We start from the raw sequence: 12,666 nt of genomic DNA, 5'->3' as shown, positions 1-12,666 counted from the left end.
AAAGAGAAGATGGCGGTTAAGGGAGGGGAATATTTCAATGTGTGAGGACAGACATGATTTTCACTTATATGTAGGTAACTGTAATGCAAGATAAGCAACAACAAAAATTACTTTTGTGAATTTTAATATGTTTTCATCAAACCATTGATTTAATCCCCTGTAAATTCATTATTGCATCCATCTGTATAGTGCTGTATAATGCAGATGCTTTTATGTGATCTCTTTTGGGTTTTTATTTTACAAGTGCACCTTGAGCATTTGATTTTGTTTCTGTGCCTTATAAATGCCATATATAGTCAAACCTGCTTTAGTGACCACCTGTCTACAAAGACTACCTGTCTAGAAAGATCACATTTTTCTTTCCCTGAAAATGGTTTCTCAATGAAACATGTACTAGAGGAACCTGTCTACAAAGACCACCTGCCTACAAAGACCGCTTTTGTGTTCCCCTATAATCTCACAAAGGGTCTATGAGGCAAAGCCGCATGCATGCATTATACCTGTTTTTCTTCATCTCCAGACATCTGTGACTGTGTCCGTGATAGCACCCGTGTCAGCTTCTTCTTTCCAGAGCCTGCTCTGTAGACCTTCTCACCTTGGCTATCATCTTTGAGAGGAAGACAAAAAGAAAGAAAGAAAGAAAAAATTAACTCAAATGTTGTCCTTTTGTGACATTTACGCATTTAAAAAAAAACCAGAATGTTACATGTATGAATTACACATATTAACAGGGCCCCATTTCACAAAACTTGTCATCAGTGACAAATGACAGTTTTTTGTTATAAGCTACTGAAATCCTTGCTTCTGATTGGTTATCAGCAGATTTGTCACTGATTATTGTCATTTGTCATTGAAAAAAGGCTTTGTGAAACGGGTCCCAGATGAGCAGAAAGAGCAACAGTCACTCATAAATTCTAATGCATTTTGTTGCAGCCTTTACAAATAAAAACAATTTCATTGCAAACAATCATTAAAGACTCTAAACAGGCAAAACAAAATGAAATTGTAAACACTATGTATATGTACAAATGTGCAAACTTTGATTGCAATTTGTAATCTCAATCATGCATTCACAATAGATCATTCAATGGTTATACTGACTTGTCTTGAACTTTATGAGATGAAAAAAAGGGAAAAAATTGGTGGAGTTTGATGAGGCAAAGCTGATTCATTTTTTAGAACTTTAGAAAACTCTGAGCTGGGTTTATTATAGAGAACAACAACCACCAGAACTCTTCATGCTCTAGTTTGTTTGGAGGTCCAGGATGATGACATCTAATCAAATATCAGCTTTAAAGATAAAGACCAGTTATGGTCATGCGATTGCACTGTGAAAGAAACGTGGAATCGATCAGAAAAGGTTGATCATCTAGCATATAAGTATTGGTGTGTACTGCAAGGTTCTGTAATCATCAAAATGATAAGAAATTTGGCCCAGTCTTTGTAAAGTTACAAGCACTGTACACAGAAAGATGTATATGGGACTACGCACAGGTGCGCGACACGTGCATTATATCTATCACGTCCAAATAGATAAACTAATTTACCAAATATATCAATTAGTAGGTGGTTTCCCGACAAATTTTTTATCATCATGTATTAGTCAAAACATATTCTTTCACATGACTGGTGATAAGAGCTTCCATTTCATTTTTTGAGAGGGGGGCGTTTCCAAAACTGGTCTTTACCTTTAAATATCACTTCTCTAATGAAATATTGCAAGTTTAAATTATGAAATTACATTCCACATGACTTTGTCTCTCTACAAGTAAAACCAACCTCAACACAATAACCTATAATGGGATCTTAGATCATACATATTTATGATGCAAATACATGTAATAAAAATACCATACACAATTACCTTAAGAAATATGGATATGGAAGTAACAAATAACATAATGTATTTCTAAATACAAATGTTAACTAAAACTAGGTACACAATAGTGAACAGAAACTTTGGGAAAGCAAGATATTTTTTTTTAATGAAAGGAAAGGAAAACCAATGTAATGCATCAAAAAAGACTAATTACAAAATCCGTTGATAATTTCCTCCCCCATGGGTTAGAGGGGGAGATGGTTCATTGAATGGTAACAATTTTAAACAAAAGGCAAGTGCACAAAATTGTGCAAAACATGCAGAAATTTACACATACGCTTTTCAAAATAAATATGTTTCACCACATGCACATGCAAACATGCAAATAAAGAAAGGACGAGTAGATGGAATACAACGAAAAAATCTTACTGCTTTTGTATATTGTAAAGATAACTAGTGACATAAAGGGGTGTAACATGATGTAAATCATTGATATTCTGGGGAAGCGTGAGAATTAAAGCTAAACTTGAGGTCTGGTCCTGGGGGGTGTTTCACAAAGATCCTTAGTCAAACTTAACTCTAAGTTGGACTTAAACATTATGGAGAGCCATTTGTAGCCTTAAAAAAATATTTAAAAAAGTGAAAATTCATGTATTTTAGACTCTTTATTAATTCCACATCAAGACCATGAAATCTCCTTGATAATAGAAAATATGAATGATTTGAGTCAACATTGTATGCCTTTTAAAATAAATTGTAGAAAATTCAACTTAAAATCTTTGTTAACCCCCCCCCCCCCCCCCCCCCCCCCCCTCCTCCTCCTGGAATCTTATTATCTAGAGAGATGGCTCCAGCAAGTGAATCAGATGGCTTGTTTTTGGAAACATCCAGTTTAAATTTCATCTTATTCTTTGCAAATTTACCTGCCATTATTACCAGAACTCAAGATTACATTAAGATTGGTTGAAAACAACACATAATAAAGAACATTTATAGTTTTTCCGATGAACATCCAGAACTATATGGTAGCACAAGATTCATTTTCTCATAGCAATATTACAAGCATTCAAACAATATCACCTCATAATATTTCATGAATTCAATACCAGTTGCTATGTCAGGTATTCCATAAATAGCCTACAAAGAAAGTGAGATAACATTGTTTGAAGTCTTGCATATCTTGCTAATGAGGATAAATGCACGTTGTTACCCTAAAAGTTTCTAATTCTCCATCTATTAGCTCAACTCTATTCTACACTGTATTATGCACATCTATGCCATGCTATGGTGACAATGTGGTGTTGGTGTTGGTCTTAATTTGGCCTACTGTCTCATATCAGTCAAGGTCTGATATTGGACAGGTGTTGGTCTTATATTTGTCTTGTGTCGGTCAGGTGTCGGTCAGGTGTCAATCTGGTATCGGTCTGACTTTGGTCTAGAGTTAGTCTGAAATTCATTAGGTGTTTAATGTTAGACTGGTGATGGTGCGGGTGTCAGTCTGACAACTGTCTAGAGTTTCTCTGGTGTTGATTAGGTGTTTAGTGTGAGACTGATGATGGTCTGACAACGGTCTAAAGTTAGTCTGGTGTTAAGTGTTTGGTGTTAAATAGACTGGTGATGGTCCGTCGTCAGTCCGGTGTCGGTCTGGTGTAGGTTAGGTGTCGGTCTGGTATTGGTCTGACATCAGTCTGGTGTTGATCTAATGTTTGGTGTTTATCTGGTGTTGGTCTGGTGTTGGTCCGGTCATAGTCTGGTGTTAATTTGGTGCTGCTCTAATGTCAGTCTGATGTCAGTCTGGTGTCAGTTAGGTATCAGCCTGTTGACATTCTGATGTTAGTCTGGTGTCGATGTCATCAGTGTAACTGTCGTGTTACTGAAGCAACTTACCTTCTTCTTCACTTTTACCTCTTACGGCACTAGGGGGCCGTTTAGTAATGATCAATGTTTCAACTTTTGGGTAGCATTGGGTGAAAGTGAGGAATATAAGCAAGTATACAAGGGAAGTTTTTAAATATTGTTCACTTTACATGTGTTATTGTTTAGCTAAATGAAAACAGCATTTTATGGAAATAAACATTACAATACACAACTCATGTTAAATCTTAAAAATATATGTCTACTTTCAATCTACAATGATTTTCAGTATTAAAGTTTATCTTCAAATGTGCATGGTTTAAAATGCAATGACGTTAACCATTTCTGGCAAACAAAGGGTATAACTACTACAGCATTTGTTTCAGTCATATATATATACATTAAGAAAAAGAGAGTTCAAAGATTCAATGTTACCAATCGTTTTTTATGTTCTTTTTTTTTAGATTCAGATTTAGATTTAAATCTAAATTTTTTGATTTTTTTTTTTTTAGATGGTGATGCAGACACACAGAGCTAAGTAGAAAACCAAGGTGAACGTAATCATGACTCCAATCAGATTTTTCTTTTTAGTCCTGAGAATTCAAATCCTAGTCTAGTTTTGTGTGTCTTCAGACAAAGAATTCTAGGCCTGCATGTGGTGGAGTAGGGGTGGAGTGTGGGGGGGGGGGGGGGGGGGGGGGGGGGGGGGTAGGAGGGAGTAGGGGGAGTAGGGGGATTCCTTGAATGATGTGAGCTCTGCGGGAGTCCATACTCATATAGCTAAACCTAGGGTAATGCTGATCAGCCTTGGTTGAAAATAAGTGATATCCAATCTAATTGAATATCAATACCATTATCATCATCACTACCATCATCATAATCATCACCATTACCATCACTATCAACAGCAGCATCACATCATCATCATCATCTTAGTTATCAAAAATATTATTTTTATCATAACTATCATCAATAATAATAAAAATAATAATAATAATACTAGGCATTTTTATAGCACCGACTATCTAGAAATTCTATTCCGAGGCGCATTTATTATTACCCTGGCTTTAGCCTAGCTGCCATTACAGCGCTTCAGCATTTCAAGGAATTAATTCCTGCCAGGTACCATTTTACCTCGCCCTGGTCGAGTGTGGCAAATGAAGATTAATGTCTTGCCAAAGGACATTAGTGCCGTGTTGGGGATTGAACCACGACCTTTAAATTTCAAGTCAAGTGGTTAAACCACTCAACTATGACACTTTGATCATTATCATCATCGTCATCATCACCATCATCAGCAGCATCACATCATCATCGTCATATTTATTATTTTTATCATAACTATCATTACAGGTACTAGAACTTACCCTCTTCGTCATCATCATCATCGAGCGGAACCTCGTTCTCTTTCTTCTCCTCCTCCTCTTTCTTCATGCCCTGCTTCATGACGAGCGTGTGATAAACACCGCCCTCGTTCTTCATCAGCTCTTCGTGGGTGCCCTGCTCGGAGATGACGCCCTCCTTGAAAGCGCAGATGAGGTCAGAGTTGAAGATGGTTGAGAGACGGTGAGCGATGACGAGGGTGGTTCGACCATGCTGGGCCTAAACAAAGACAATACATTACAAGGGTCAACTTATATCTTCATTATATCGAGGGTTTAGTGACACAAAGACGTAACTCCATATTTTGCCAAAATGAGTATACGATATCAAAATGTTCAGAAAAATGTGGGCTTTCCAGGAAACACAAAGACTTAACTCCATCCAACACCCCATTGAAGTCAATGGCTAGTGAAACATAGACTTAACTCCTTAAGGCCCAAGTGCTCAGTGACACATCAACCACTTTTTTTCAAAATGGAGTTACGTCTTTGTGTCACTGACCCCTCGATATATATTCAGTTTAAAAGCATAAAACGCTGCCAGCAATGATGTAATCTTTATTTTTTCCAAAGTAATTTACCAGAATTTTGTATAGAGTTGGAAAGCTGGGAAAAAAAACAGTGGAAGATAGATAGATTACACAATAATGTGGGTTTTCCTGATTAATCTTTGGTAAACTGGCAACGGAGTGCCACTGTTTGCTCTCACCATTTACTGGCATTGGCCTCTCAAGGGAAATACAATTCATGGTCACAAATCTACATTTTTTAATAGTTCATTATTGAAGGAAAAAATATTATCTAAAGATCATAATTGAGAGACCAATGGTGAGAGCAACTAGTGGCATGAACGGCCTGCCATAGTTAAGTCCAACTTAAAGTCGATCTTAGTCTTTGTGAAAGACCCCCCTGGTTCTACACAGATGATATGTGCATGTAATCCGAGCCCCAGCCATTCTTACCTTTTCGAGGGCGAGTTGAACGGTAGCTTCACTCTCCGTGTCTAGAGCCGATGTGGCTTCGTCCAGGAGTAGGATTGTAGGGTTTCTGACCAGTGCCCTTGCAATGGCTATCCTCTGCTTCTGACCACCGGACAGCTGAGCTCCACGCTCTCCAACCAATGTGGAGTAACCCTGGAGTAAGTGGGGGAGGGGGAATGGTTGGGATAGTTAGGAGGGTACTTTCCTGTTGAGGGCAGGAATTCTTAAAGCAGGACTGCACTACTTGTAGCTACTTGCGCCCTCTATATAGCAAACAATACCGAAGCGGTGCCCGTTGTTCCCCAATGATTCCCTTTTTGTATGTTAATTGAGAGCTGATTTGATGAGATACCACCTGTCAGTCTGACCTTGCAGGGAGGTCTAATCCCTCCTGGCCAAACTAGTACAGGCGAGCTTTAATGGGATACTTTAATGAACTTCTAACCTATATCTGTCTGAAACCTAATCTAAGACCTGACTACTACCTTATTCCTGAACAGAGATCAACACTGACAGGTGCCTAGGGCACATGGGTGCACAAACACTTTATCCAAACCAAAGTATATCAAAATTGTAACATAGGCCACATGCATACAGATTATGCAATGTTTAAATCTGAAACCCCTTTCAAAAAGTTAATGTGGAACCCTTCCTTAGTTCCATATCACTGACAAAATAAAGCCTGAGGTAAAAAGTCAGGTTTACCATCTGGTATGATGTCAGTTGTTGGGCATTGGTGCCTTTCAAACTGGTTGAAGACCTGTGAATATCCACAATACGAAACATTTGGGACAAGAAACGTTTCATAATTTGTGAATAACTGCCTTTTTCAAGACTTGGAAAATTGAAGTAAACTAGATGGATCTTCAACTGCGCACATGCCTCCGCCATAGAGCAATTTTACAAACCAAAACAAAAATAATGCGATCACGAGAAAGGGACATACAGACGGACAACACGGCTACTTCGTAATGGAACAGAGGTATAACAAATGATTTTCTTCTTTTTAAAGTGAAAGAATTACTTTTGCAGCAGAATCTTTTGCAAATATGTTGAAATTTCTTGCATGTGAAAGTTTCTGGTTTTACAGGACAATGCCTATATATACCTCTGGAAGTTTGGAGATGAAGTCATGGGCGTTGGCTTCCTCGGCGGCTTTCTCAATCTCTGCCTGGGTGACGTCAAGACGTCCGTAGCGGATGTTCTCTTCGATCGTGGTCGCAAACAGGATCGGTTCCTGGCTCACGACACCGATGTGATCACGAAGCCAGCTCACGTTGAGGTCACGGATGTCGATGCCGTCAATTTTGATCTGATCACGGAGAGATGGAAGTGAGTTATGATTAAGAGAGGGCAGATCATACGCAAGAAGAATTCTGCAATAGAAGTGTACGAACATCAAAAGGCAGCAAAAATGGTAAAATAATTTGTTTACCGTATTTCCCGGCATTAAGGCCGAAACCCTGATTTTGACATTTTGAAGAAAAAAAAAAATTAATTATAAAAAAAAAAATTTTGTTTTGCTTTTTCGCCGACAACGTAGGCAGCAAGCCAGATGATGTATTATTTGAGCTTTCTCTTCAGCCGCAGTTACACAGTCGATCGTGTATTGCGCCATAGCTCGTACTGCGAGGATTGAGGTTGCTTTAGCGATGGCACAAATTTAGATCTAGATCTACCGGTAGATATTGGTTGGTAAGTTATGAAGTTTATTCACGAGATTGACAAAACTTCATGTCAACAGTATAACACGGAATTGTCGGTAAGACATGTGTGGAGTTATTCTAAAAAATGTCCTGTACCATTGTTCAATAACTGGTATAGTCATTGTACTTAGCTTAGTCCCAAATATCTACGAATACGTGCTGTTTCGACTGTTGTTGCGCATAGGCCGCACCCAGACTTTTTGATATTTTCTCTTCCAAAAATACTGCGGCCTTTACGTCAGCAAATATTGTAGCCTTTTTTTAAAATGGTGGTTGATAATTTACATTATGAACTGCAGTGATCTCCCTTCCTAAAGCAAGTCCTTCCTTCTCCTAGACTTGACTGTTTGCTTGTTGTTTGTTGTTGTTTTTAAAGGGATCCGGTAACTTTGTCTCAGATTCTGAAACAAAATTCTGGATTTAGCTCATGATGCAATGATAATTATAAATTTTTAGGTCAGTCAGGAACCCCATGACTTTTACAAGCCGAACGCCTGTCTTATTATCAAGATATTTATGATTGGAATTACAAATTTTGAAAACCGTTCGCCTGACGGTTTTTATAACACTACAGTCTATTAGGGAAAACGAGTATGGTAAAACCGGTCACTCAAAGATTTTTACTTTTTTGAGGCACTTCTTGATCATTTTGAAGCGCGATTTTTTTAGGGCTTCAATATTACACCATATCACAGACACTAATAACATGTAGGGCCGTGTATCTCAGATTTAACAATGTTAAACGATCCCTTTAAGATTCATTTATGGTAGGCTTTATAGATCGCATGTACATGTACCAATTTTTCTCACATCCCACAGCCCCAAAAAAATTTTGTTGCTAAAGATACATCTGAGTCAAAGTCTGTTGTCCAGGGATGATTGTCAGAATTCCCATAACCAACGGACCAAAGGAAGCAGTCATCACCAGTACATATGGTGAAGTGAACAGAATTTGATCAAGTACTTAAGAAAGCGACTGGGAAGTTGTGAGGTTTGGTTCCTAAGAAGGATGCTTTAGAATTCCATGGACAGAAAGAGTTATTTGTGTTAGCAGGAACAAGACGAAAGCTTCTGAGTAATATAAGAGGTTGACAGCAGAGCTTCTTGGGTCATGTTATTCGAAAGAATGGTTTGAAGAATCTTGCACTGACTCAAAGAATAGAGGGGAGGAGGAGTAGGGGGAGAGGGAGGAGTCTGTGGATGAGTAGCTTAAGGAGTGAATTTCTGAAAGTGGAATTGATCTCAGGGAGAATGAATTACTTCATAGAATATGGGACAGAGAGTTGTGGCATTCCATGGTCTCCAACGTCTCAGGACATGGGCCGTAAAGAAGAAGAACTTACACTGCCTTCAGCAACATCATAGAACCTCTGGATGAGCTGGATGCAGGTGCTCTTCCCGCATCCACTGCTGCCGACCATGGCCACCGTCTTCCCAACGTCCACCTTCAGGTTGATCCCATTGAGCACCTTGACCGATGCTCTGGACGGGTACGAGAAATGGACCCCTTCAAAGGTCACCTGTCCGGTAATCTTCTCCTTCTTTCCGTCGGTCGAGAAGCAGTCGATGGTAGGGATCTGGGAAGGCACGAAAAATTCATTTCAGTTTCATAATTCCATATCTGATGATTTAAATGGTATACCCTGGGCATTGTTTCATGAAAATGTCTGAAGTCCAAGTAAGCAAACATCCCACTATTAAAAACACATTTTAATTTTAAAGCGATACTGAACTGATGAACTTTCTGCCCTAGCGTACTGTTTATTGCACAGCGCCATCTCATGGTCAACTTGCCAACAGCGTGTAACCCAATACCTGATTTCAATCTCGCAGACAGAGAACTCAATACAAGAACCAACAGTGCCGCTAAGGAAGCAGCAAGTTACAGGACCATACTGCTACAGCTGTCCTGAGATGGATGGCACTAGTGCCGATTTTGCACTAGTGCAGTATTGCTTTAATAATCATACAAATGTCAATGGGATGTTGGTAAACTTGGGCTTGTGACAGTATCGTGATACAATGCCTTAGTGCGCCAACTGAAATCCGTTGTAGTCATTATTTCTGGGCTGTACTCCGGGTCAAGAAAAATGGTATATATTTTTGCAGGAAGCATAGTACTAAGTTCAAAAGCTCTTATTTGGCAAACACGTTTTCAATTTTACAAAACTTTAATCGCAGCAGAAAGGAATGAGAGATAAATTACAACGTTCACGAAAACACTTTCTTTACTGATGTAATGTCATGCGATTCTTGCTCTAAGCAATGGAGCTGAATACCCATGGAAAACAGCGATTAGATTCCCTGTTTTAGCTCCTGTAAAACATTGCTCATGATATATTATTTACACGTTGCTTCAGCAAATGAAATAATAATAATAATAATAACCTGACAGTCTGACAAGATTTTATAACAGACAGGGAAATCAACTGAAGAAAAAAAAAATGGAAAAGAAAAGAAAAAAAAACGAAAATAAAAGAAAAAGAGAAGGTATTCAAGGATTCTCACCTGGTCTATGACTTCCCAGATGCTAGATGCAGCCGCCCGAGCTGTTGTGAAGTCACTATAGTTTGGACCCGCTTGGCCAATGGCAAAAGCACCAAAGAGCACAGCCAGGAATGTCTGCAGAGGAAAATGAATCAAGGAAGGCAAGATTTAAGATCTGGGACCCGTTTCATAAAGCCTTTTTTCAATGACAAATGACAAAAATCAGTGACAAATCTGCTGATAACCAATCAGATACAAGTGTTTCAGTAGCTTATAACAAAGACTGTCATTTGTCACTGATGACAAGTTTTGTGAAACGGGTCCCTGTTTGTAAGATCTTGGTCTTTAAAAAAAAAAAACTTTAAGTCCCTAGTCCCTTTTCTTTTTGTATTTTATTAAAACAAATCATGATAATCACATATTTACAAGATTCGATAAAGTGAAGAAAAATACAAAATACACAAAAATAAAATGAATATAAAACAAACTTGGCTTGCTTACCGTTAGGATATCTCCAGGTGTAATTTCATTATCTAAATACAGAACTGTGCCATACCTGTATTATGATCGGTAGGGTGGAAAACAGAAATATTAGAAGTGAAATCAAACGAAAAAGCATTGGCATTCTTGGAAATACAAGTCAAACCTTACATATTTCATTGGTAAAGTTAAGGCTAGTTCAGAAATGATGCGACAAAATTGTTGTATCTTATAACATAGAGCTCAGTGAATACGTGCAAGTCCTGGTTGCGTAGAGTTACCATTCATTTGAAGTATTATTTTTTTAAATCGCTGCGGTTTACCTTACCATATCTGAACAAGCCTTTATGGAAGTGGTCTGACACATGCTACAGTGTGAACTAGCCTAAAATTGGGCTCAAAGGCAAGAAGAGCAGCACAATATATATTTTGATACACATAATACTACATTTCAAACCTCAACCCAAAGATTTGGAATACAAGAATAATTACACAGTAGGCTTACGGATGCACCATGTGAGAGAGGGGTGGATTGGGGAGTCTTGAAAAGGACTCTCGGTAATCTTTCTTTCTTTCTTGAGTGTGTGTAGTCCTGAAAAAGACTGTTGGTTATCTTTTTTAGGCAGCATCTAAGAATAATTACTTTGAATGTTTTTTGTAGTCACAGAGAACATTCATGTTGACTTACAAGATTTTAGAAATTTCGAACATTGAATGGAAAGTTAAGTTCTAAACATGGAATTTATTTTCATTGAAAGAGATAGTACACATTGATCCAATGACCAAGAGTGATCATATGGTGTTTGAAACAAAAACAAAAACAAAAACAAAACATTTGCACTTTGGAATGGGTGTGTTCTCACCAGAAGGCAATGGCATAGCTGGAGAACATGGAGAAGAAAAGGAAGCCCTGGGCAAGTAGTGTGGCAAAATCCTTTTTGACCGTCTTTAATTTAGCTTGGTCCAAGTTGCTGGAGTACCTGTATGTGGAACAGTGAGAAGGAAAAACAAAATGGTTTTCTTCACAGGAGCTTGTTTTGGATCGTCTACAAATATCTCAAAGATATTTCCTGTTATTAATTTTTAAGTTTCCTTTGTTTTTGTTTGTTACCAGAGCACTTACCGGAGCTACATGAATCATCTACTTTTTCAGAGCAAGGCTTAGAGCAAATTCACTCATCGTTCCTGTGATGTGGAAAAGTTAATCTTTCAGTTACTGTCATTTAATAGATACACCTGAGTTCTGTTTTATAAGCTTTGTTAATAATAATATTACAAAAATTTAAAAAATGGTGCTTATAAAGTGCTTTCCACCAAAGTCTCTATGCACTATAACAAACAATTACATAACAACTAATAATAAGATAAAATAAATGATATAAGCTCCTGAAAATCTTAGTATCTGATTGGGCCTACCAAGGAGGCTTAACAGAATTTGAAATACAAAAGATTGTTTGCCTTGTTCTAAACTTAGAGTTGATCAAACTAAACTTGTACTCGAAAAATATCAAAAGGAAAAGATTATCTCTACCATAATTAACGGTGTATAAACCGCCCTCGTGTATTAACCGCACCCCTCTTTTTCGCCTTAAATTTTTGTTTTGCCCTCTGTTGGCAGCAAGCCAGGTCAGTGTTAAAAAACACACGCAGGAAGGCCTTTCATTTAACTGCGAGGTGCAGCTGAATGTGAAAGATCATTAATGTAAATTAAAAAACAGTAGAGGACCTAGGATAGAACCTTGTGGTACGCCGTGTAATAGAAGAAAATGTGGAGGAATTATTATTATAAACTACATATTGAGATCTATCAGAAAGATTACTTTCTAACCAAGATGACAGACAAATTTGAGTGTTGTTCTAGTTTCCAAGTGGTGAGTCAACACACCGATTACAGAGCTGGGAGACATTGCCAGGCATAGTGCCAGGTGGAGGGCATAAATCGAAACTTAATCATTTTT

At 38.0% G+C, this 12,666-nt stretch overlaps 1 protein-coding gene across 3 annotated transcripts in view; it reads right to left on the bottom strand.

The window, feature by feature from the left end:
- ABCB1 (egg permeability glycoprotein) overlaps window positions 1-12,666 on the bottom strand; it is a 50,451-nt gene that overhangs the window by 14,836 nt on the left and 22,949 nt on the right. For 2 of the 3 annotated variants that reach the window (XM_011676699.2, NM_001033950.1), the window contains 8 exon segments: window positions 11,572-11,688; window positions 10,730-10,784; window positions 10,250-10,363; window positions 9,085-9,318; window positions 7,144-7,347; window positions 6,018-6,188; window positions 5,041-5,275; window positions 501-607 (listed from right to left, as the gene is read on the bottom strand). In XM_011676699.2, coding sequence (XP_011675001.2) covers window positions 501-607; window positions 5,041-5,275; window positions 6,018-6,188; window positions 7,144-7,347; window positions 9,085-9,318; window positions 10,250-10,363; window positions 10,730-10,784; window positions 11,572-11,688 — 1,237 coding nt within the window. 3 annotated transcript variants of the gene reach the window in all.

This window comes from Strongylocentrotus purpuratus, unplaced genomic scaffold (assembly GCF_000002235.5).
Source record: "Strongylocentrotus purpuratus isolate Spur 01 unplaced genomic scaffold, Spur_5.0 spur5_scaffold_19, whole genome shotgun sequence".
Taxonomy (NCBI): domain Eukaryota; kingdom Metazoa; phylum Echinodermata; class Echinoidea; order Camarodonta; family Strongylocentrotidae; genus Strongylocentrotus; species Strongylocentrotus purpuratus.
This window is presented reverse-complemented; position numbering and strand designations above follow the sequence as displayed.